Source organism: Rattus rattus, chromosome 4 (assembly GCF_011064425.1).
Source record: "Rattus rattus isolate New Zealand chromosome 4, Rrattus_CSIRO_v1, whole genome shotgun sequence".
Classification (NCBI taxonomy): Eukaryota; Metazoa; Chordata; class Mammalia; order Rodentia; family Muridae; genus Rattus; species Rattus rattus.
The window spans coordinates 66,065,092-66,092,728 of NC_046157.1; the positions used below are offsets into that span (position 1 = coordinate 66,065,092).

The 27,637-nt window shown below is 37.3% G+C and overlaps 1 protein-coding gene across 1 annotated transcript in view; it reads left to right on the plus strand.

The window, feature by feature from the left end:
• The first annotated feature begins 13,799 nt into the window (after positions 1-13,799).
• Positions 13,800-27,637, plus strand: part of Samsn1 (SAM domain, SH3 domain and nuclear localization signals 1) — a 50,752-nt gene continuing 36,914 nt past the window's right edge. Inside the window, exon 1 of the mRNA XM_032900522.1 lies at positions 13,800-13,938. Coding sequence (XP_032756413.1) covers positions 13,882-13,938 — 57 coding nt within the window. The 5' untranslated portion in view covers positions 13,800-13,881. The remainder of the gene's footprint in view (positions 13,939-27,637) is intronic.

Sequence of the window (27,637 nt, forward strand, 5' to 3'; positions counted from 1 at the left end):
CCCATGACATACCTACAACTCTCATGTCTAATTCTATCATATTCTGTGCTCAGTCTTGAAATACCTGTTCCTTTCCTTGCAACTCCAGGTATGTGGCACACTCCTATTTTGTTTAATATTACCTCGTGCATTTCCTCATAAGTGAAACATTCCCTTACCTTTCTAACCAATAGCTGTTTTACTCAATTCTTTCACTAAGTGTACAAAGTGCACTGCCTCGTCTTTGTGTCAATAGCCTGGCTTCCTACTAAATTCTAACCTGTGGAAAACCATGCACATATCAACCTAGTGTTGGACTATCCTGGTAAAGTGTTCAAGTAGGTGTAGACATTCAGTAAATAAGGTCCTTCCTCAAAATGTTTGGACATGAGAAGCCTGGCACGTGGATCTCAGAAGCAATGGCTTACTTATATAATTAAGAGTTCTGCTGAGGGATCTCATAACTTAAGATACAGGAAAAGCATGGGAGTTAGCCGTTGACTTCTGCAGTCTCCCTTGGGTCATGTCTATTCCATTACTGAAGGGATTTCTTTAATACTAATCTCCAGCTGAGACAACCTTAATTGGCTGAAGTAGAGAAGATGGTTCTATGTAAACAATATGACACAGTTTCTGATTACTGACTAGATCTCAAATTTGAAAATCAAAGGTCCATGCTTCTTCCTCTTGGGGTCCTATCACATTGTACATTTCCTTTCTCTAGGAAATAAAAAAACCAGTTGTCCAAGGCACCATCTCCACAAAAGAGAGTTTAGAGATTCAAGATCCAATATTCAGAGATTAGAAGGTCATATGCTACTGGAGATAGGATCTGTAATTTTTGCCACTGGAGAAGAAGTGGCTTTGTTTCTGTGAATGCTTTGCCAGAGGGGTAGTGTCTCAGAATCAGTCCTGGAATCAGGAGCTGACTTGAAAGAAAGGGAAATGTCAATAATCAGGTTTCCATATGCATAAAATCAGGGTAAGTACTTAGCACAAAGGCTGTTATGGTAAAGTAATATATGTAAAAAGGAGTAGAAGCCTTGGGAGAGAATGTTCTATAAATCAATAATAGATCATTATCATCATTAGGAAGGTATATAAATATTATTATAGATTTCCCCATAAAACAAAGTATTTTTTTTCAAACGATTTCTGGTCTGTGTTTCAACAAATTTTCAGTACTTTCATATTGCCACATTCAGCACTCACTGATTCTATCTGTCACATCCTTTTCACTGAGGAGTGATATGGATTCTGGAGTTCTAATCATGGTACTCGTCAGCCTAGGAAGATGACTTGAAGTATGCACATCTCTGGAGAAGAGTTTCATTCAACAAACACTTCTTGAACCGGCATCTTCACTGAACTGAATGACAGTACAAACAATAGGCCTACACTCTGCCTTCAAGATAGCCAGAAAAGAAGTCAAGCATCTAGAGGTATGTGTCTGAAGAAGGTCCTATGAGGAGGCAACAAAGAGAACAGTGTCTTACTGATAACAAGGGACCAGGCATGTCCAAAGGAAAGATCAAAACAAAGCAAGCACTTCCTCCACAAGTAAAGACCAAGATAAGAGATTAAAGAATGGCTGTCTGAGCACAGGAAGACAAATTCACATGATCAGATCAGGAAAGGACAGTACAGAGTGGGGGTGGGGGAAGCCTCAAATGCTAAGGCTTTGAGTTATGGGAATGACCATTGCGTCTATGTTCAGCTGCAAACCTGCAATAAAATGCTAACCTGAAATGCAAGTGAAAGCAGAACTTACTTCTCTTGTAGAAATTTCCCCTGGCTGAGAATAAACATCGCAGTCAAATATAATGTCAGCATGTGACAGTACACGACTCTCAAGGTAGCAGCAAATATATGCACTCTGGCTTTAGAAGTTGGGAGGAACACATTACCAAAAAGTTGTGTGACATTGTGACACACAACTTTCCGAATCGATTCTACATGCCACATCCTTTTCACTTAAGAGGGATGGGTTACCACATCCTGGACGGAGGGCGGGGTCAAGTACTAGGCATGTCATGATTTGTACTATTGCAGAGGATGGGATTCAGGTTCACTAGGGCAGTTACACATCAGAAATTTTGTGCATAATCTATGATTTATTCCTAACATCAATCCTATCAGGAAATAGTTCACCATGTAACCAATAGTAGGACTTCGATCCAGAGTACAGACACTGGCCCCACGTTGACACAAGTCTGAACTCAGTGCTATTAGTTATTTTTCTTGGGCTGCTGGGCATAAATGTTAATGTGGCTAATTGATTCATCAGACTACTCAGTCGACAATGAAAGTCTTACACTCCTTTCTCACAAATATAGCTTTTAAGAATAAGTTTTCTTACAAGAGAAACATAATTTATTTGCACATGTGTAGTAACAAAATCCTGTAAATGATCATTTTAATTTGCTTCCGATGAAGGAGAAACACAAAGGCTGTGAAAAAAGTGCTTTGGAGGCTTGGGAAGGACCAAGCTTCACTGTGGTTTATACTTTGGGTGGAATCCTCAGTGTGTGTGTGTGTGTGTGTGTGTGTGTGTGTGTGTGTGTGTGTGTGTGTGTGTGTGCACTGTGTACTTATATAAAATATACCGATTTTCTTAGAGATATCCTGTGTTTCTCTTCAATGGTAAAAGTGGAATTCTAATGAAATGAAGCTTCTTTTTTATATAATACATAATCAACATCTAATTTTGCTGTGGTGTAGTTTTACACTAAGGCATGCACAATTCTATTTTGTTCCTGGGTTAATGGACTAACACACCAACATTTCACCTTCTCATTGTATGGTAGAAAGGATGGGAATCCTTTCCATAAATGGCACACACAATTATCACCTACAGTTTTACACTCTATAGCATACTCTCAAGTGATAAGGTCTGAACAAGTATTCAGAGCATTCATGACATTGCCATACATCTCTGATGAATGAAGATAGAAAGGAAATAAGAATGACCTTTCTCTTCCTGTTTACAAATTGCTTTTCTAAGGAAAGGAAGTACAGATATATCTCTTCAGCAATATCTTATTAATTACATTTTGTTTCTTCAGAAGGTAGACAGGAAATCATACTCTATCGATCAGTGTAACCCACCTTCCTCTGGTGATTCTGAGGAACAAAGAATGAACTTAGCAGGGGATTTAAATAGCATATGTTAGAAATAGTACCTTCAGACTAATAATTCTTTTCAAAATATTTCTACTGTCACCGCTGTAGTAGGAGCTTTCAGCCAAACGGGGTATGATTCGGATGGTACTAAACTATATTATTATTTTAAAGGTGACTTTTAACTTTTTTGTGACAAGAACATGATTTTTTAGGTGTCTTACTCTGTGAGGGTAAAGAGGCAGAGCATTGCAGAAGATGTAGTTTTAAGTGTAGCGAGAAGCCTATGAGTTTGTGGAGTGGCGACGGTTCCAGTGGAAGGCTGGCCTTTAAGGGAAAAGCTTTTCCCTTGAGTCCCGTCATTCCTACAGAGTCATACTTGCAGCCATATCATTATGTCAGTTTTGGAAATTACAGGGGAAAAGTGGTAATGATAGGAATCATGTCTGTAATTAGCTACATATTTCCTACGATTAGGAGCTTAGCAAATAAGATGATGTTTCAAAGGGAGAGGAAAGATGTCAGTGACAAATTACACACATGGGACAGCAAAGACTTGTCAAAATGAGATCCTGTTTACTGATTGTTCATCTCAACTGCCCTTTAGAGGCTCACAGGTGGACGCTTTGGTCCCAGTCTGGGGTGATGGTGGTAGGTAGTGGACCCTTCAAGGACGAGGCCTACAAGTAGGAAATGAGCATATTGGAGGAATGTTCTTGAGAGGAATATTGGGATGGTATATTTCGCTTTCTCTCTTTGGTTCTTAACTGCCATGAATTGAGTAAGATGACTATGGAGTGTGTTCCTATGATGATTTATTGAGTCACTAGAGGCCCAGAGCAACAGAATCAAATAGACTGAAAATTCTCAAACCATGAAGAAATGGAACTTTGGCTACAAATATGCTGAGTGCAATAATATGTCAGCTACGCTGTTTATCAGAAAGTTGCAGGCCCAAAGAAACAAAGCAAGTTGCAAAGGGGAGAGGAGTAAGAATTCCACTGGTATTTCATGATGACAGGAGATGAAAAGGGATGGGAGAAAGTGGCAGTCGCTGACTTCGACTAGAAGCACACACTCCTCAATTTTAGCTGTCAACTTAATACTACCTGGAATCTCTTCCAAAGGGAAGCTCAATGAGAAGTCGCCTACATCATGTTGGCCTGTTGGCTTGTCTGTGAGGAACTATCTTGATAATGGGATATAAGAACAGCCATCAAATTGTGGGAGGCACCATTTCATGAACAGGGCTCTAGTAGGGTGTTAGCTGAACAGCAAACAGCAAGAAGAAAATATGGTACATTTGATTCTTTCTGCACTTGAGTATGAATATGACGTCAATACCTGCTTAAGTCTCTGCCTTAGTGGCCCTTCAATGATGAACTATAGCCTAGAATTGGAAAAAAGATAAACTCCTTTCTCCCCATGGTTATATTTTTTAAAGATTTATTTATTTATTTGTTTGTTTATATGCACGTATGTCTATATGACTTTATGCCATGTGAGTATAAGTATCCTTAGAGTTCAGAAGATGCTGGGTCCTCTGGGCTCGAGTAAATGGTGGTTATGAGCCAACAGACATGGGGACTGGAGACCTAATTCAGATCCTCTGGAAAAGTAGTAAGCGCTCTTTATCTACTGAGTCTCTTCCCCCCACACACACACTCTTAACTTCTAAGCTGCCTCCCCATCTACACATTGGGTTGCTTCTGTAAGGCATTGTATCTCAGTGACAGAAAGGTCACTAGAGCAAGGACGTAGAAATGAAACAAATGAGTCAACATAGACCTGAATCCCGAGAGCCTGGGCATTTGTCAAGCTGGGAGGGAGATTCTGTCTTCCAGGAGCCCCAGCATGAGTGATTACTTTGCAGAGCCTACAAGGTGTCAAAACCCATTGATGAAGATTGGGTGGGAAGACTGTAAGAATCAGAGAATTGGGGACTTTGCTGTGAGATTATGTCTGAAGCTACACACAGAAGAGTCTCATTGTCATGACTGCACACACATGAGCTAAACAAGCATGACACCAGTGGACATGCCGAAGATTACGGGGAAAACCCTAAAAGACTGAAACCCTGCACAAAGAACTCTAGGCAACTGAGAAAAGTTAGGATTTCCCCAAGGAGGGGCACACTAACTGTTCGCCCGGTGCTAAAAGTCTGCCCTGAAAACATGCATATCGTTCACATACAGACTGAGCAAGTTATAGTTCAGAGTGTACCTGTATTCAATAACCACTATGCAAAAGGGAGGCCACGAATTTAAAGGAGAGTAGGAATGGTTATATGACATGGGAGGCATTGAAGGATGGAAAAGGGAAGAAAAAATGTTGGGATTATATCATTATCTAAAAAATAATGTGAAAGAACTTTTAAGAAAACAAATATTCAAGGAAAGAAGAAGAATCATAATAAAACACAGAGCCACGGATAATGGAGAATTATTTTGAGAAAGGGGGACAGCCAGGACAGAGAGAGGATTTGAGGGGATAACCCAGGAAACACACTGGCAAATCTCCACAACTCTAGAAGACAGGTAAGCATATATACATTCTGAGAGAAAAATCACCGTTCAAATGCTACATACTATAAAAACAGGGCTTAAGAGTAAAGGATCTGATAAAACTTCACCTTTTCCTACATTATAGGCATATGGTTCTGCAAATGAAACTAAGTGAAGAGATTTGGCTGAGATTAAATCTATCTCAAGGGAGAAAAATGCAACCATAGAATGGGAATCAAATCTGAGCCTCAGGTTATTAGATTTCACATACTGCATGTTCACATCTAAATCTCTCCAACACTACCTTGATCATGAACTTTCTGACCTATGGGGTTGTGAGAAGTCAATTTTATTTTTTGAAATGGTCAGTTCATGGCATTTTGGTATAGCAGCTGGAATGCCCTTAGACATCTGGTGAGATCTATCACCTATCTGTGAAACTGATACTGTCTTGAGGTTCATTCCAGTTTTTCATGATATGGAATAATAGTGCACCAATTTCTGTCTGTAAAAAGTGCTTGCTCTTTCTTTAGACATGAATCTTCATTTCCACATTTCACTTGCCTTAGCATTATGTCCAAATAATGATCATGCTCATTTTCCTACTTCTATAAGATTGTCTACCCTACACTTTTAAATGATATTTTTAGATCAGTAAAGTTGAAAATGCTTACATGCAATGAATTAAAACCATAAGTTCCTAGAGCCTCCTTCTTTACTTCCTTCCATGCTTGATTCTTCAGTTCTTTTCTGATCCCTGCAGCATTTTTTTTTAAAAAAAATGCTATTTGCATACGATTTTCTAGATGATAGGTATACTCTTTTTTTGATTTATATATTAGAAAATATCTATTGATTCTTGTTTTTGTCCTTGAGGGCTAGGTATTGCTGTCTTTCTCCAGATCTCATATCTATTTAGTTATAAAATTATGTAAACAGTAATGTTTATGGCTGAATCAAACAGTGTTCCATGCTTTATATTTTCTTAGTTGTCCAGTTTTACAATCACTGGCTCTCTTTTATGGGGCTGTTTTCATTCACATAAATTGTTATGATTTCAACAGAGATACTCTGTAAACATATGCTTCTGTCCCCACCTCTCTCATCCACTTCTTTTGAAATAGTTCCTCTTCTGTTTTCAGGTCATTTCATTTTAAGTTTTAGACCTTTACCTTTCTGATCCTGTATGTTGCATATGTGTGTATAATATTGTGTATAACAGATTGTCCTTCAGTTCCATCTGCTTTCCTGGATGATGAATGAGTTTCATTCTTCTTTATGATTTTTATTTTGTTGTTGCTGTTGTTGTCATTGTTGTTTAAGGAATATTCATATTGCTTTTTATAGTAGATGTTCCAATCTATTTTCCCAACACTAATGTATAAAGGTCCCTCTCCACATCCCTGTTGAGGATTTTAACATAGAAATTCTGTACTTATACAAACTGCAGGCATTCAGGCTACAGCACTGGATAACTTCAAGCCTGAAAGGAGTTTTACAGTGTATAGAGAAGATTGAGAAGTATTCTTACCCACATTATACTTATCTGTTTCAGCATAAAATTAGAGAAGATGATTATGATTATGATTAAGGTTAGCACTAAGTAGTGGTAACATCTACAGCAAAGAAATTTGAATTGAAAGATAGCTTTGTCATCAATGTTTTTACACATTCTTGAATTGATTTTCTCTATAACTACCTCAAGCTGCTCAGAATTATCCTCCCAGACCACACTAACCATTCCTGACCCCCACTACCCCATAAATCACAACAATTCCGTGCCAGGCTCTGTTAATGTGCCAAGACACTTATGACATAGAGTGATGGTTATGAGCTGAGATTTTGGATTGAGTCCTGACTTCAGCACTTCAATGATGATCAGATTCGAATGAGCTCAAGAGAATTTGTACAGATTGCATGGAAAACATAAACAACTCACATATCATACTTTATGACATATAATAAGCACTTAAAATCATAATCACTTCATAAATATTATTAAGTTTGAGGATGAGAGTAATTCATGGATATTATAAATTTTAATCACACACAAATAAAGTTTATCTTTATTGTGGGAACCACTAAAACATCTTTATATGATTTAAAATTACCCAGCAAGTATGTATTTTTAATTTATTAAAGTAATCAGAGAGATTTATATCCATGCATTAATTTTATCAGCTCTCCTAATTTATTCAGTTTCTTTTAAACCTGGCCTCCGTTTCTCATTTCCTTAGTCTCCCTATTCTGTTCCTCAAACATCTCCCATGGATAAATGTGAACTAGGAATTTCTATCTCTTTCAAGTGAGTTTCAACCTGTGTGATTCTCTGAGCACTTAGATCAATGTGCTTTCTTTCCTTATTCTACAACCAACATCACAGTAAGTTGTACTGCATTTTCTCTTTAGAATTTTAAAATAAAATATAATTTTGAAGGACTAGGCTATCTTCAAGACGGTTCTGCAAATACTCAAAGCCTCTTGGTACATCTATGTTTGATCTTTCAGAAATATTCTGAGTGCAAGAGTGAATCTCTTTTTCACCTCCATATATACACAGACACAGACACAGACACAGATACAGACACACAGACACACAGACACACAGGCATTCACACACACAAAGAGAACAGTGTGTTCAATGAAATTCACTTCGTGGTAAAAAAAACAAAGTAAGTTTATAGGGAAATAATCTAAAAAAGAGTTTCAAGTGGATGTGCAAATAGAATTGCTGTCTTCCCTGCAGACAATTTTAACTCCTCAAGGAGCCCATTCAATTGTTAATGAAGCCTCAAATAAGAACAAACAATAGGAGTTAAGTACATTTCTTGTTTATTGATATCTAACTCGAATGCTTATATACATCCATCTCAACATGCTGTACTCTTGGGGGGATGGAGTTGTCAGGAAAATTAATTATTAAGCTTTGCTTTTTTAAAAGTCCTCCATCCCAGATGATCAGTACTATCTACCTTTGTTACTTTATTTATACAAGGCAAAACTGGTCAGGTTCTCCTCTAATATTCCAAACCTTTTAGGAGAAGTGGGAATAGGCCATCCCTATTTGTGCATTTATAAGTAACACATCACAGATCTCAGGTAAGACATGGAATCATAGAAGAGATTAATGGAAAAGATTTTAATTTCAAATGTAGGCTTGAAAGGATTCTACAAAGTCTGGAAGATAGGATTAGTAAGCAGGGACTCCAGGGAATGGGTAAATGACTCCCCAGAGCAAGAAAAACCTTGAAGTTCACAGAGAAGCCACCACAGAGGCAGGATGCTGTGATAGCTCTGTATCTGAACGTTCTCGAGATTATAGACAGGCTGAAATTTAACATCTCAGTCCATACTACTTTCTGTAAATTTCCCTTCACAGTATGGAGAAAAAGGAGCCTGGTCTGAGGGGTCAAAAAGAAAAAGGACCTATCAACTCAAGTTGCTTTTATGGTTGGCTCCTTTTATTTTTTCAAGACACTGAATTCTGCAGATTTTAATGGAATAGTCTCTTCTTCTCCACTAATCTATTTTATATTGTGACTTTCAGAGATGTAATCCATGATGACAATCTTTTTTTTAATCTTTATTAACTTGAGTATTTCTTATTTACATTTCGATTGTTATTCCCCTTCCCAGTTTCCAGGCCAACATCCCCCTAATCCCTCCCCCTCCCCTTATATATGGGATTCCCCTCCCCATCCTCCCCCCATTACCACCCTCCCCCCAACAATCACGTTCACTAGGTGTTCAGTCTTAGCAGGACCCAGGGCTTCCCCTTCCACTGGTGCACTTACTAGGATATTCATTGCTACCTATGAGGTCAGAGTCCAGGGTCAGTCCATGTATAGTCTTTAGGTAGTGGCTTAGTCCCTGGAAGCTCTGGTTGGTTGGCATTGTTGTTCATATGGGGTCTCGAGCCCCTTCAAGCTCTTCCAGTTCTTTCTCTGATTCCTTCAACCGGCGTCCTGTTCTCAGTTCAGTGGATTGCTGCTGGCATTCGCCTATGTATTTGCTGTATTCTGGGTGTGTCTCTCAGGAGAGATCTATATCCGGTTCCTGTCGGCCTGCACTTCTTTGCTTCCCATGATGACAATTTTATTTTGCTTCTTTTAACACTCTTGAAAGACTTCCCTGAGGGCCTGATCAACAAGCACTAGAGGTACAGTTAGCAATGTGCTAGGCTGTAACACTGGTCTCAGACACAGTTGTCCCAGTAAAGTGTAGGAGCATGAAATTGTATGTGACCAAGCATATGGGTTTGAAAAGGCACAACTATCAAGGCAATGTAGTACATATAAACCCATTTCAAAGGACTTTTCTTCAAAACCATTCATAAGTTGACATGAATGTAAACTATAGTCAACAAGACACTTCTATTCAATTTTATTCTTTATAATAGTAAGGCAGTGATGCCAATGGAACCCTCAGCCAATCGATATGTTCAGATCACATCCCATCCATCAGACAGAAATTTCCCATGGTAACTACTTTCCTGTCACTTATTGTTTGACTTTTATGGTGACTGAATAAATGACTGGTGGATCAATGAAACAGCTTGTGTAAATCTCACTCTAATTTTTCAAAATATATACCCCACTATCTCACCTCATTGAACTTTCTTCACAATTTTTTTTTTTCTTTTTTTTTTTTTTTTATTATTAAATATACCCCCGGTTTTTCGGCAAACATCCCCTCCCTCCCCTTCCTTCCCCTCCCAACCCTCCCCCCATTGCTGCCCTCTCCCCAACAGTCTAGTTCACTGGGGGTTCAGTCTTAGCAGGACCCAGGGCTTCCCCTTCCACTGGTGCTCTTACTAGGATATTAATTTTAAACTCAGGTCAGAGTCTCAGTCCAATAGGGGTAAGTCCCTGGAAGCTCTGGTTTGGTTGGCATTGCTGTACATATGGGGTCACGAGCCCTTCAAGCTCTTCCAGTTCTTTCTCTGATTCCTTCAACAGGGGTCCTGTTCTCCAGTTCTTGGTTTCCTGCTGGCGCCTTATTTGCTGTATTCTGGCTGTGTCTCTCAAATCTGCACTCACATTTTGAGTATCCGTCTTGAGTTTCATTTGTTCTAGGCATCTAGGGTAACTCAAGCATTTGGGCTAATAGCCACTTATCAATGAGTACATACCATGTATGTCTTTCTGTGATTGGGTCACAATTTTGACTCACCGTCTACAAATAGGAAGTGGTTATGGACACCCTGTCCCATACTTGTTTCAACCTGTGCGTGCGTTATAAAATCATTGAGGTAGCATGTGGAAGCAAAGTACCGAGAGGACACTTTTGCAATTTCCTTCTTTCGCACGTATCTGAAGCAACATGTGGCCTGGTAGCTGACTTCAACCATGACTAGCAGTAGGTGTGTTCAGTGCTGCTCCTCACCTCTGTCTTGTTGCAGAATTGCCTTCTGAACTGGACCATTTGACGTCACTCATTAAATATCTGAACCGCAGACTTCACTAAAATATAAGTAGGTTAATGGAAGCATTTGTTAAGTGATGACTTCTAACCAGGACTGCAACATGGTTACATTGTAATAAGAGCTCAAATGTCATATCTTTAAATTATCAGAGAACAATTTTTCCAAATGAATGAAAGACTGGAATCACATTTTTCATACATAAATTTAAACAAGAGAATTAATTTTATTTACAATTTGAATACACCTTATGGTATTAGGACTGGTCAAATGCTTAGACATATATGCAGATGTTTATATAGAACTCTTAAGTATAATATTGTTTACTATAAAAATCATCTAATTTTTACTCTGATAATTTCATATGTACATTCATAAATCTTTACATGTCACCTAAGTCCCCTTCTTGCTTCATCTGAGATCCTGAATCCCTCCCTACCTTATATCTTTCCATCCTTTGTAGAGTAGTAGGTCTTCTCTAGGGTCCGTGACCTCTCCAGCCACAGGCCCTTGGCTATGTTTACAGCACCATGCACGGATTTCCTCCTCTTGACTGGGCCATAAATCCAGTGGGATAGCCATTGGTCACCTTCAAGATAATTGTAATACTATTGTGCCACTAGGCATATTTTTCTAAGCAACTAATTCTTAGCGGTTTGCACAAACATCTTCTGACACTATGAGAGCTACTCCTCAGATGGGGTTTCCTGGTCAGTTCCAGCTTAACTCGTCTAAGCCCTGTGTCTGGAGTGTATGATATCTTCGTCACTATGTGTTATGCTCACATTCTTAGAGGTAACCAAGGACAATGACAACAGTATGTATTGTTATACTGTCTCTCAGAATCACTCACCGCCAATTAGGAACTAGAAGGGTGCTTTCTATGACTGGAATGGAGAGTTAAGTTAGGAGTCTATGACTATTTGGGAGAGCATTCTTACTATCATATGTTGTGTAACTCAACTGTACACACACACACACACACACACACACACACACACACACACAAAATGGGGGTACCAGAGATTTGAATATTCACTATATTTTAGTTGTCACTATAAAAATAATTTTTGGTGTAACGGTTGTTCTGAAGTGATGTCGCATAAGGGTGGCCTTACTGGCATTAGCTTTTATTCTCTGTGAAAGAATCCTGTAGTAACTATCCCCATCACCCTTCTCATTGAATTGATCAAATTCCACTGATGAATAAAACTTCTATCCATTAGACATGGAGATGCAAGAATTCAAGGACACTGATGTTACAGATAAAGTATTTTTTCTTGACTTTCAGTTTCTTAGATGACAGAGTAGTTTATTTCCCTGAGTTAACTGAGACCCATCCAGAAAGCTTACAGAAAGTCACACTGCTGGGGAATTACCGAGCCTGAGGGTTTTCAGGTGGTCAGGTGTTATTCCCCTGTCATCGTACTGAAAATACTAACCTCTTAGTTTTCCAAACAACTCCCCTGCCAATAACCACAACAGTTTATTAACTCCAATCCTCATAAGTGGTTCACCCATTCTACTGCAGTACATAAAATACCATTTTATTCTTGTTAGTCAAAAGTATTATCACATAGAAGTTGAGTACCTACTATGTCCAATAACACAGAGTAGGTACTTAATTCAGTCTTTCTCAAGTGAATTGGTGAATTTCAACTGGAACTCCAGGAGGAATGCACAGAGGTAGGAGGGAAAACAGATATGGGGTCCAGAGCATGGCACCTAGAGGAGCACCTACTGAGAATATGGCACTGCTGTTTTTAATCTAAGGGGTTTAAGAGCAGCAAGAATTACTTTTCTTGAGGCAGCCCATTTAACCAGAGCCAGCATTTGAAATACTCTGCACATGCTCATCTGATAAGGCCTCGTTTTGAAAGAAAGCATGGATATCTGGATTTGGCTTTTAGTAAAAACTTTAAGACATATTGGGGCTATTCTAGGCCCACTTAGTAAACACTGAATGCCTTATCTGATGCGAGGACTATGCAATCAATGACATCATCTATCAACCAGGAATTATCAGAATAAAGGAAGCAGTTCTTTTATTAATCATGGGTTTATAACAATGATGTGCTTGCTTTTTAAATGTCACTGATGCCCAGTCATTAATTTCTGGAGTTAGAATCCTATTACAGTTAAGTATTTTTACTCTATATCCTACTTTGGTAGCTTTAGGGGAGATTAATATTATTTAACTTCAAATTGATCTTCATGTAGAAATGTACATTTATGTATATAGAAAGATACAGACGTATGTCACATTTAAAAATATGGGCAGTGAAATTGGAAGGTAGGTGCCCTGGAAAATTTGGAAGGAGAAAAGGGAAAAGGTGGAAATGATGTAAGTATATTATAACATCAAAGATTAAAATATTATAGAAATATAAGATGGAATTCTTTAAATAGCCTCAAATTTTTAATAATAAAAGTCCATAATATTCTATTTGATTTTATTTATTGGTTCAGATATTTTCCTCTTGTATCATCTTATTTAAAGTGTTCAATACTTTTACTTTTACATAAACTGAGAAAATAAGTTTTGTTTTTCAAAACTTAGTAATTACTGTAACCATGTCAAGGGTGTGAGATAGGAATTATATCATAAACTATAGCACTGAGAATACAATACAGAGTTACCAAATAATTACGGTAAGGAAGGAGAGGGGGGAAAAAAAAAAGAAACCTTCCCCCAAGCAGACACTGAAGTCACATCCTGACCAGAGGAGGAAGTGTCACATCAGACACTTCCTCAGTGCTATCAGATGCTGTGTATCACGAACAGCAACGGTGCCTGCTCTCAGAGGTTTCTGTAACAGCAGAACCTATACTTACTAGAGGTGGCCTGAAGTCAAAATGTTAAAGAGGAAGCCATCCAATGCTTCAGAGAAGGAGAAACACCAAAAACCGAAGGTAAGTTTATTTTCTAACAGAATAAAACAAACCAAAAGGTTTTACTAGAAAGCAGCACATACAGGCAACACACACACACACACACACACACACACACACATTTACATTCCTCTCACACATATAGACATGTAAATACATACATACACATACATACACAACTCACTCAAGCACACAACAATTCAAACACGCACGCACAGTGACACACATCATACATAAAACACACCACACACACACACACACACACACACACACACACACACTTACAGCCTACACCATCAACACTACTTTCATGACACTTCATCTGTCACCTAAATTGAGTAAAGAGCTGAGTGCATCAAAATACATATGGAAGAATTTGCATACTGATGGGCAATTTTGGTCTTTACAATTGTGTATTGGATCAAACTCTTTATGTTGGTGGCTAAGATTGGGTTAGGATAATTTTATAGAACTCTGTTTGGTGTCCTCTGCTTAACCATTAATATCATGAATTCTCAGCATATTTTCATTCCTTGATTGTTCAATGTCTTGCCAGTGTACTGAAGAAATTATTTTATCTGTTACATCATAGACATTTAAAATACATAACAGTAAGAAGACTATAAAATGGAGAAATTTTAGGGTTTTTTTATTCTTTTTGTAATTCGACTGTTAAGCTATGATATCTTATTGGAGACATGCTGTTTTACAGTGTCACTAGAGAGAGAATTGTGCCCTATTTTAGGAAGACAGAAAAATTTATAAATTAGTAAATTTGATAAGCCAGTTTTATGCAGAATGTTCTTTTATTCTTTCTCTTGATAATAATTGCCATTAAAATAATAGAGAAAAAGCCATGGTTACATTTTTATTGAACTCTAAACTAGTTTTACTAGTAACATTAATTTCTTCAGTATGAAATCATGATGTTAGAAAATGTTTGCCCTATTCCTAAGGTTTCTCAAAAAAAAATTCAATCCTTTTTGTGTGTGAGATAAATACTCTTGGGGACCGATTTTCCTTCTGAATTGAGGTGGCATGGAATAGTCCTCAAAGATTTAAAACCGTCTCCAAAAGATCTAAACTAAACTGAGAATAAACTATTTCCTAGTATAGGAAACTAAAACTACCTGATTTTCAATATTATTTTTTCTAATACAAAAGTTCAACAAAGGTTAGACAAGCATCTTATAAACACAGGCATAAAAGTATATCACACTTTCTGTCTCTTTATTACTAGAATAAAAATTCACAGCAACACATCCCAAAATATACAAAAAAGGTTTTTCAGAGTATCATTCATACAATTATATTTGTATTAGCCATATCTCTAGTCCCATACGATTATTTTTATGCAGAATACCCCTGATTAAATGAAAATATTCAATTGTCTATAGCTTTGGGAGGTATTAAGATCCAACAGTAGCTTCCCTCAAAGTGTTTCAAAAACGACATTTGACTATTTCATAAGGACTGTATCATGCAGTATATTATCAGTATATCACTTCACTGAACTGTAATCAAAATGATATTTCATTATTTGCAATGGTCTAAATCACAGTAATTATAGAGTACATATCATCTTATTGATGTTTGCACATATAAACTAAAAACACACTTGATGCACCTGAGAATAAAATATATCATGAGAAATAATCACACTGCAGACATATATGGATTTAATTTTTTATTGTGAAACTAATAACTTTCTGATTACTATAATTGTCTTAGAACAATCTCTTACTAATTCATATTTATTTCTCAATAGAAAATTTTTGCGTATTTCATGAATAAAGAGTATACTCAGTAGAGAATGACAGATAAGAACACATTATGTTCTGAGCCTTCCATAGATGACTAGTAGAAGGAGTACGAATTCCACCACATGTACTAAGGGAATGTGACATCTGTCTACAAAGACACAATAAAGCTACCAAGAAACTGGCCCGAAATACAGGATGTCACTGATGATACTGATTATCTATCAGATATTTTCCGTATCCTGACCCACAGGGCTTCGTTCTTTGTGCTGTGGAGTATGGGGGGATTTCCTTGGTTTTACTGTTTAATTAAATTAGAGTTTTAGATATAATTGCATGGTATAGCACCACCTCTGTGCATAGGTTTAATCCCCTCAGACCACACATGGAGAAACCCATTTTATCTAATATTACCTTAAGTAAAAAGTAATGAACTTTATGTTTAATAGACCGATGGGTACTAAATTATATGGGAGTAAGAAGTTCTGGGATGCTATGGGATAATAAGATGGCTATTTGTAATTAAAATGTAGCATCTTCTAATGAAGTGGTAGGTTGGGGTGAGGGTAAGTCTCAGTCTGTAAAATGCTTGGCATGCGAGCATGATGACCTGCAGCATTTCATCAGAACCTATGTGAAAATATAGGGTGCTGTTAAGTGCCTCCTAACTCAGCACGGGAGGCAGACACAGGCGCAGACCTGGAAAATGCTGGCCTGCTAGCTTTGCCTAGCATGGCCTAGCCTAGCCATCAAGACTCAAGGAGTAAGAATCACTGTTTCAAAGACCAAGGCAGACAGCGCCTGAGAAGGAATAACACCTGAGATTGTCTAGTGACCTTCACACACACATGTACGTACATGTACACTCAACTTACATGTGCACAAGTACATCCATGTACACACACATATACACATAAAGAAATAACTTGATAAATGTTTGAGAAGGGAAGAGAGATGCTTGATTTGAACATTTACAGACTTTATACATGTGTTGAAATTCATATGGTAGCCAGACTTATATGCAATCTGAACAATTCTTATTTTCATCTACAATAGCTAAAAATAATGTTACAGCAAAAGAGTTTGCTATTTGTATTTTCTAATAGGTCTATAGCTGTGATGTTAAAAATATTTATAAATCTAAAATGTAGTGATAGGTTTTAGAGAATTCTACATATAAAATAATTTATTATTTTCTTATATAGTACTTATCAATAAACATTCTAATAAATTGAACTTTAAAATCAAATTATAGTTTTGCCACATCTTTTTTATCACTTGTGATGTACATTTTTATGTTTGTTTTTCTATTTTGCTAAAGATTATTTCAGCTAAATAGCTTGTATGTAAGATTGTCACTTAAAAATGTTCTTAAACATTAAAAGCAAAGACTGAGAGTCACAAAATAGAAGACCTATTATCAAGTAGGTAACTGTATGTACTAAAAAGTTAATAAATTCTTACAAGTTTAGTATGCACCCGAACTCCATCTGGCATATTGGTAATTTCCAATTAAAAATGAAACTTGGTGAGTAGTGGTTAAGAATTCTACATTTAGGGTAGTTAAAAATAACCTTGCTTTATACACCAGACTTTCCTCCTGAGTTTTATTTTGACTGTTTTAGCACTAGTGCCCAATGCTGACAGTGACTTTAGAGAGAAGTAAACATATTCCACATGCAGACGCAGTAGGTTTTCATCTCTACTGTTTATGTGATCTATAAATGCACAAATGATTATAAGGCATAGTGTTTCTTGTGTTTGTCTAACACGTTTATTTTTGCTGCCTGTGTTTGTTATTAATTTATGATGTAACTGTCACTCTATTCAGATTTTCTACTCTCTTTAATACTTGTTCTAACTCTATGTGAGATCAAGTCTTACCTAGCCTCATAAATGAAGAGTCAAAGGCACACTAAAGATTATATACATTTAAAAAATCCATTACCTTAACCAGAGATACATAGATGAAATGTAGTGTCATATGAAAACACATGCCAGTTTGTGCTGTCAAAATCCTGGATGTCTTATTGCCACTGTGACAGGACCAGCATTGTCTGTCTTAAATGCCAGATGACTGTTAAAGACACCAACAAGACCCCATCATTAGAAATCTGTGTACTTTGAAAAGGAATTTAGGGACTTTCTCCTCTTCCAACTATATTCAGGAATTTTACCAAGAAATCTCTCCAGGTACTGTATCTGTCAAAACTTCAGCATTTAGAATTGTATGCATTTTTTCCTTAATTGCCAAATGGTTTTATAAAATTGTTATATGATGCCAAAACTAAGAGCTTGTCTCTTTCTTCTTTGCTTAGCTTTCCAACATAGTAAGGTCTCAACAGATATGTGGAATATTAGTTTCCTGAGTCTGTTAACTGTGGTTTTGGGTTACCGGGTTTAAATCCATCCTTGGTTCATTTTTGAGTGTTAAAGAACAACCCCAATGTGCCCAAGATTTTGCAAGATTCCTAGAAAACGTATTGTCTTCTCATGGTCAACGTTTGTTTCAGGTGAGAGAGCATGCTAGAAAGTTTATAAGGAAAAAGGTATGGACCACCCAGATGAGATTTGGAAGTGTAATTAGGACTACACAGACTTAATATGTTGGTGTATGGTAATCTGTATAAATACATTTTCACTGAGGTCTTCTTTGAGTTAAGAAGATTCAGTACCACTGTCATTGTAAAGGGAAACATCGGAATAACGGCCCTTCTTGAAATAGCTTCTTTAAAAAAGGTTCTTTTTAATCTAAAGTGCATACAGAATGAGACACCATTAGTGTCTCAGATGCTAATTTTCACTCGCAGTGACTGAAGTGGCATTCTTTCCCATTTGCATTTGATCCCAGCGATGATGAGAGGTGATGAGTTGATTATAAGCTGTTTTCACTGCACTGCCCGCTGTGCAAATTTATGCTCCTAGACAGGGATGACACATAGTTGTGGCATTAAAGAGATGCCTGTATTGCTTTTTTGTACCAAGGCTGTTAAAATGCACTTTAACTCTTATTTAACCAGGTACAGGAAAATGGAGGCTCTTTCGGGACCTGGTATTTACTTAACACACTTGCACACAGAGCCTATGTCCTTTGATCGCTTTATTAAATCTTTGAGAACTTTACACAATAAAGATTTGATCCTATCATTCCCCCTACCCTTCTCAAGTACGCTTCAGATATTATGTTATATCTGTCCAATTTCAGCATTCAGAACTGCGTTAATTTTTTCTTACTGGTCAAAAATGATTATTGTTACATTTTTTTTTAAAGAAGTCACCAAGTCCAAGTCCAAGTTGTGTTGAGCATATATTCATGGGGTTGGAACCATCCACTGGAGTGTGGTTGACCTATCAGGGACACACCTTTGAGGAAACCGAACTTCCCCTCCCTTAGAAGTTAGCACCTGTCAATAGCTCCTCAGGGGTGGGAGCTGGGGTGACTCCACCCGCCGTGCTGGAATGTTGACGACCTTCGTCTCCTGCAAATCTTGCACATATAAATACAGGAGCTGTGAGTTCTTGGAGCTGGCGTTCTGACATGTCCAGAAAATACCGTTTTGTTCGGTTCTTCCGTAACCTCTGACTCAAAAACGAACCAAGGATGGATTTAAATGCGTGCACAACCTGCTACCACATCTGCTTTCATATGGCCCCCAGAGCTTTGTGGGTGGGTTGATACAGAAGTCCCTTTTGGGTGTAACAGTCCTCTGTCACTTATTCTCTGAAAATTAATCAGTTATGAGCTTTTGCACTACCACCCGTTGCACAAAGGAAACTCTTTGACGAAGTATGAGAGCTGTACAAATCTACTGGTATAAGAATAAGCATTGACGATAGTTTGCTACAACACTGACTAAACGAAACAGTACGTTCAGGGCACCACTGTGACCTGTGAACTACTCAACTATGGGTTCTTGAGCAAATTTATTACATCAGGCATGAATTCCCTCCTATAAAGCAGGCTTCAAATCCAATCCAAAAACAGTTTGTTACACCACCCAACTCCCCAATTCCCCCTCCCCCCTCTCTCTTTCCTTTCTCTCTTCTCTCTCTCTCTCTCTCTCTCTCTCTCTCTCTCTCTCTCTCTCTCTCTCTCTCTGGTATATACCTAACATTTGTGCTCGTGTTGCACCCATGGGCATGCTTGACCATGTTGTTCAATATATAGCTCATGGGGTTCACAGCTGGGCAGACTGGGCAGACTGGGGATAATCCCCTGCCTCACAGTATACATAGTACCTCGCAGTATGAGAACTAGCCAGTAGAAAGGAAGGTTCCTGGTCAGTTGCAAATTGATTTTTAAATATCCTTTGACCAAAATATGTAGTGTCTACAACAATAGGGTCAAGTGTTTGCCTGGTGGATACCAGGAACTCCCCTGATCAATAACTCAAGGCATGATACCCTCACCAAGTTTCATTAACTTTAAAAATATTCCAAAAACCTCAATGACATGACACTATATTCTGTTAGTTTATAGAAAACAGTGTAACCCTACACATGTGAAGTAGTATTTCACTCAAAATTAAGAAAGGATTTAGATTTTACATAACAATATTTCTATAACCAAGTCTATACCTTGCTGTTGCTGCTGTTGCTTTTTGGATTTAATTTTAAGATACTCGTTTGGATAAACTCAGTTCACTGTGTAGTGTTTCAAATAATAGGAGTTGGAAAACTGGGTCCATCGGAGGAATAGAATCATGAGTGTGCTGTGGACAAGACTTAGAATCTGTCATCTGTTTGGAAAGATGATATTCCTTTAAATGTATTCACACTTCAAATATAGCAAACACTCAGACTGCTACTATCCCATAATCCTTCTATTCAGCTTGTACCCATATGATAAGAAATAGCTCACGTTTATTGTTCACTGGTTCAAAGAAATCATGAATAATTGATATACAACTTCCATCTTCCTTCAAAATACATTTATTTGATGGGTGAACTCATAGCTTATTCAATTCACTATTAATTTGATTAAAATTATTAGCTGTTTTTTAGTGACAAATATTTTTTCTAACAAGTCACTAATAGGCTTTAGATTTTCCCATCCTATAGAATGTAAACCCAAAACAAAAATTTAGTCTCAAGCAAGTAGCAACGCTTTGGGGCCAAATGGATTGCAAATATTTAGAAAGTGCTAAGTCAGCATGCAGAAAAATCCAGAGAGTGAGAGAGCATGGCTTCCCCTTGGTATAACACCTGAATGTTTTATATTCTATAGGAAGAACGTAGAGCCACTACCTGGACTACTAACACACTTGTTAAAACTCCATTTGTCTCTTGTCTTTCCCTGCTTTAGAGAAAAATGATTTCATTATCCACGGGGAATGTATTTTTTCAAGCAATGGAATCAAGTCCATAAACAATATATCTTAATTTTCAGGTCATGGCTTACCAACTGATTCATTTCTCCCTCTTCCCTAATACTAAGAATTCAGGTGGATTTTTTGAAATAACCCATTGACGTTCACTTCTTAGTAGACAAAAAAAAGCTGTCCTGAATTAAGAAAAAGGGATGTTTTGAAATTGTCTGTGGTGGTAGTTGGGGTGATTCCTGTACACAGGAAGAAAGCCAGGGTCACTAGAGTTAAATTCACCTCATCTGAAATTAACATGGAAGGACGCTTGGTTTCCAAGGAGGCCTGCAAGAGAAGAGACTCTGCCACAGAGCGCCTAGCTTTGGCCAATAGATGCCCCATGTTTTCTTTTTCTGTGCAGTTTACCCCAGGATCTCTTTCTGTCTTACTGACAACATCCTATAAAGAATCCAGTGGGATTTTATTAAGAAACACCCCAATGATTACATCATTTAGTTAATGATCTCTTTGAAGTTCTTCACACACAGTTACCTTCTGAAACACTCAAGTTAGAAGACGACCCAGAGGGCAACACAGTTTAGCCACTAACAGCCAGAGAGCTCCCACTAGTAGAGGTGACGATCTGATCTCCAGCTGCTTCTTTTCCCCAGCCGTCTTTGAGGCCTTACTTCTGAGAGCTTCTCCACACTTGACCTGAACTCCATTGCCCTGCATGTTGCCCTTTCTCACACCCTCCTGCCCACTTCGAACTCTCGTCTTCTCTCATCCAGATGTACCTCTGCTATAATCCAGTAGCTTCTCTGAGGCATCTTTTAAAACAGAGGGAGAAAATCTGCTCTGCACCGTTAAGCTGTACTCTGTAATTACATATTGGGATCTGAGGTGCTTCACAAAGATAACCCACTAATGTACCGTCTGGTTTAGGGGCTCACAGAGACCTCTGTTCCTGATGCTATGACCACTCACTCTGCTGCTTGTCCTCTTCAATGTGTCTGTATGTTCATGAACTCATGCTTCCTTGACTACTAAGCTGACTGTCATGTCACGAAAGCATGCCTCAGTGACTCCAACATGATAGAAGTCATTAGTTAGCAAAAGAGTAGGCAACGTGGACTGGAGTCACACAGACCTGGGTTTGAAGGTATGATATTGATTATTTCTAATCCAGATTATGGGTTCTTTATTAAACCTTATTTGAGCCTTGGTGTTGTGATTGGAAAAAGGGGACATGATAAAGCCTGTCATGGAGGCTTATTGTAGGTTGCTAGCACATGTATGTATCCTGGATTAACTATGTTCACTTGTGTAATCCTTATTTCATAACTGCTCCATTTCTCCATTTTTTTGGGCTATAGTTTCTTTCACTCCAACTAGCTCTCCTGTCAAGAGCAGATTTATCTTCAAATTTGTATCCTTTGAGGGGAGAACTCAAGAAGGACGAACTCAGTCTTTCTGACTTTCAGAGTACATTGGAGGTAGCTCTCTCTCTCTCTCTCTCTCTCTCTCTCTCTCTCTCTCTCTCTCTCCTCTCTCTCTTTCCTTTTATTCCTGATTACCATCAAAAACATTTTTAGAAGGCAAAACCGTAGTGACTTTTCAGTATACGTGCACTGAGTGTGGCATGACTAATGGGTAATATTAGTCATTTACAGAAGTAACCTACTTCAGAGATGCCTAGCGACCCATCCATGATAAAGATCTGAGCAACACACGATAAAAAACAGAGCAACCGTTTCTAGAATCAGAATGCAAAGCAGCAATACAATAAACAAATAGTGTATTATAATCATGAGAAATGAATGACAGCAGGACAGTGTTGCTTTGTAGGGAGCAATATATATATATGTGTATATATATATAAAATGCTTTTTTATAATGATAACATTTATTATATATATTATATATTATATAGTTTATCATCATAATAAAATGTATTATATATATATATATATAATATATATTGGAAGCAAGATGTGCTCATTTAGCTCTGCAGATGTGCTCACAAACTCTTGAAATAACATCTCCAGTCTTAATTCCACCTGACTTTACCATTATCCAGCTTCACTAAATAAACAAACCAGGTCCCAGTGGCATGCAGTACCATGGGCCATCTCTTCCAGGGGAGATAATTCTCTCAATAGTATGGATTCAGCATTCTCTTTTTAGAGAAGACTCGCTCACAGTCAAGAGATATTCGAAAGTGCTAAATCTTGGTATCCTTGTTTATAAGTGAGTCAGTATAAAGTTCTTATTTAAGTAAGCCCGACAGAATCCCTAGATCTGACCCAGAGACTCTCTCAATGTACTTGGTTTGCTAAGACTAACTGGTGTTACTTCTAATAGCTTTTATTTATGTAATAAAGCAAAACCAGTAAATAAAGAGTTTTCATTCTGTAATTATGTAGCTTTATGATCTAGAATAAGATCCCAAGCATATTTAGCCAATATAGAATCTTACTTTACAATACCCAATGATTGGAATTAGATACACACTAACCAAAGAACACACTGAAATTGTGTAGGGATATTCCCTGAATATTTTATTGTTGCAGTTGACTTTCTTTTGCAATCTTTATGCTTGCCTGACGTATGTTCTCTATTAGAATTGCATAGCCACCATTTTCCTTTGGTACAGTCATAGTTTTTCTTTGTCTTGTTTAAGTTAGGGTATCTACAGGTTACTCAAGATTAGGACTACCTCAGTATTACTACCTCATTATTACTATCTACCAATTTTAAAGTAGCCATTAACAATGAAACAAATGTTTATAGTTTAAGAAATACAATTCCTTCAGAAGTAAATATTCTAGAGTTCTGAGACATGACATTATAGGCCATATTATAGGCCATAGACTATTCATTGGTTGAATTTATTTTCATCATTACTGTGTATCCCTTAATACACTGAAATACAGGCAGATACGAATTTGCAGGAAGAAAAGGTTTTATAATGACAGATTTAGTTGTAATAATACATGTATTTGATAATGAAGAAAACCCAATGGTGGGAGGGGATTAAAAAGAGGGCAAGAGTATGAAGGGAATGTATTTACAGGGCTACCTGTATTTTGCTAAAAAAGTGTGAAAATTAATTGCCTTCAAGGGCACTGTTCTGTCCTGTGTGTGGCCATCTTATGAATAAATCAACAGCACCAAAAAAAAATAAAAATAAAAAAACCAGAAAAAAGAAAAAAAAAAACAATTTTCAAATTTAAAAAAAAAAAAAAAGCCCTAGCACCCAAGCTTTCTGTGATTTTTATCCACATATTCCTTCCCTGTTTGGGACTGCATATCATATATTTACCCCGCATAAACATGTCTGTTCTTACTAAGGGAAAAAACACGTTTAAACTCCTAAGCCCTGTGGCAGCAGTTGCTGCCCGGGAAGAGAATGTTTATAAGCTTCATGATATTAACTGCAGCACTCAACCTCGGGCAGCATAAAGCATGCAAAAAAGAACTTTCTGTCAGTTTTATTATTTCTAAAAAGGTTCCCCTTGAAGCAGAAGAGTGACCTTGCTTTGCTGAGCTGACATATGCCACTGGATTAATGGTGGAGCTTGGCTGAAGGGAATCTCACAGACACATTACAACTCCAGAAGCTGGGCTGGCGGTGGCCATTAATCAGGGTCACCAAAATCATGCATCAAACCCACCCATTTAAAAGTAGTAAAGATGACTTAAAAAAAACTTTTTGAGAATTAGCTTATTGTTTGTCATTACCTGTGTTCAAGGAGATCACTGCATGACTAAAATACCCCTTGAGGAGACCTTTAGAAAGGTCATTTCGTACTCAGAGGCCACCTGAAAGCGGAGTGCGGTTAAAACGTAAGGGACTTACAGGGTGTTTGTGCTCCTGAGTGTCTGGTGGAAAGTTACTGGATGGATTCATTCCTTCCAAATTAACTTCCAACTGTGAACTATGATGTCATAGCAATGAGTACTATGAATGAACTTGACTTCTTTCTGACTAGATGCTACACTAATATATATTATAATCAAATATTACATTATATTACATGTATTATAAATATATACATATATCATATATTTAAGCATCATGAACTCATATATAAGTCATAACTATAGGCTTGGTTGTTGTAACACATGACTGACAAGTTTGTTAGAGGTGTTTTCATAAACCTAAAGTTTGAATCAACATATTAAATGATTTAATATGTAAAAAGGTGTCCTTGGCTTGGAAGTGCTGTACATCCTTTTGTCATACTAATCACTGATCATGATTTCATTAGAAATGTTCATGGGCTTACTACCTTTAATTATTGAAAAGGTTAAAAATAAAAGGATCTGAGTTATTAACTTCTAGTAAGGATTGTTCAATAAATAAGAAGGTAAGTTACTCTTATCTTTTTTGAACTTTCTTAATGCCAATATTTAAAGCTTTGCTTCTGCTCCGCACTTCTTATCTACATTAGTGTTGCGTTATATAATACTATAATTTTCTTTGCAAGCAGTGCAAGTCAGAAATTGAACACATATTAAGGGGAAAAAAGGATATTTTTAAATTTATTGAAAATGTGGGCTACCATAAAAGGGGAACAGTGTTTGAAGTTCTTCTAAATAGTACTTGCCTTCTCTTACCAGGAACTTAGTATCACTGTGGTTGCTAGACATATCATACACAAAATATTAGAATGCACAACTCTCTGTTTTTGAAGTTTACTTATTTGACAAAACTGTTAGAAGATTAAGATCAGTAATGACATTGACCACTTAATATCATACTTAATATTTGGTTACAGATTAAAAATGTCAAGTGTGTACAAAAGTTATCTTTTAAACTTATTGGAGAAGAATGTATTTTTTTCTTCATTAGAAATTTGAATCCCTATCCTTTGCACAGCTTTTCCTGTACCATGGTGCATAGAAACTAAGATGAGTAACGAGAAAGTTGCCAAAGGCAAGTTTCAGCATTTGGTAAGGGTGGAAGATACATAAGCCCTGTTACCTTGGCTCCGCGTGTCTTCCCCTCCTACATCCCACATCCTCCCAAGTACTACCTGTAGACTGTATCCACTCTATAGAGTAGCCAGGAGCTCTTAAAACCTACGAGTGGCTTCTCAACATTTCTCAATGCGGCTCCCCCATAGAGCTTTCTAACAAACTATCCACACTGACATACTTGCAGAAAAACTTAAGAGTTCTTGCTAATTGTTTTGGGGACGTGGAAAGGGTTTATTTGGCTTACACTTCCACATCACAATTCATCATCGAAGGAAGTCAGGACAGGAAATAAAACAGCACAAGAATGTGGAGGCAGGAGCTGATGCGGAAGCCACGGAGAGCACTGCTGACTCAGGTCTTGCTAATTCTAACTTTGAGATATTATTGTTCACTCAGACAATAACAAAAACCTAATGAAATAACAATGTTCCAAATTTAAAAAAGATTAGTCATTAAAATGATTATGTCCATATGACAGTATTTTTTGTCCTGCAACCACTAAAGAGGAATTACAGTCTACATTAGTCACAGTTTTGTCTTCCAGAAGTACTTTTCAAATGCAGTAAACACTCCACCACCTTATTTGTTATTTCATCATTTTAAAAAGCAATACTACCTTTGGATTTGGTGGCTTACAAAGGGTATCTCAGTAAACAGCTACAAAAATCTCTTAGAATAAGGAATTTTTGAAGAAACTTAAAATTCTATTGATTAGAGATAATTTCATGTCCAAATTTTTGATCATTTAAAGTAATATTCTGCAAAATTAAGAGTATAGTTATGGGCCTAGATGTACATACGTGACAGTATTACTAAGATTGACTACTTTTATGATCATGTGTGTGCAGTTTATCCATGTAGGTTCCCTTGTACATATTTATGTGCACGTGTATGTAGAGGCTTGAAAAGAAAGTCTATTATTCTTTGAAACGGCATATACCTCATTTGGGACAGGATCTCTGGCCTGATTCTCACACATCAGACTGAACTGGGTGGCCAGCGAGCTCCAGACACCCTTTAGTTTCTTCCTCCCTGGTTCTGGGAGTGGCGCTGCATCAAACATTTTTAGTGATTAGGGGATCAAACATCTATATGCTTACAAGGGATAGAGCTTAACCAGTGAGCAATATTGTTTCTTATATTTTATAGAATTTGTAAAGATTGTTCATTGTAATTTTTGCCCCATGATATTTTTTTTGAAATATGTATTTAGAGCACATCAATGTAATTCGTTTGAGCTCCCTTCAACTAACTTAGACTAGAGTAATTTTTACTGAATTCTAGAACTGTTACATGACTTATAGTGCTTATTTGCAGTATAAAATAATGGAACACAGTGGTAGACCATAGAAAGGTAAAACTGAGAATCTTAAATATGCAAGACTTTTGACTCTGAAACGTGTTCAATGCCCTACATCAGCTGTTATGAGTATCACTCTTAGATTGACTGTTTTCAGGTTTTATCTGAATTCTTCCCCCCTGAGCCACTGTAACTCTGAAATGGTTTCAATCTGCTGAAAACAATTTAGTGCCATTATGTGGCACTAAAAGTTAAGTTTCAGTATGGAAAATTTGAGCAAAGTTTAGAAGTCGATGATAGCATTGGGGTCTGCACACTCTGTGGGTGTTTGACAGTTGACGTGAGGCTAGTGAGGTAGGGAAAGGGCCAGT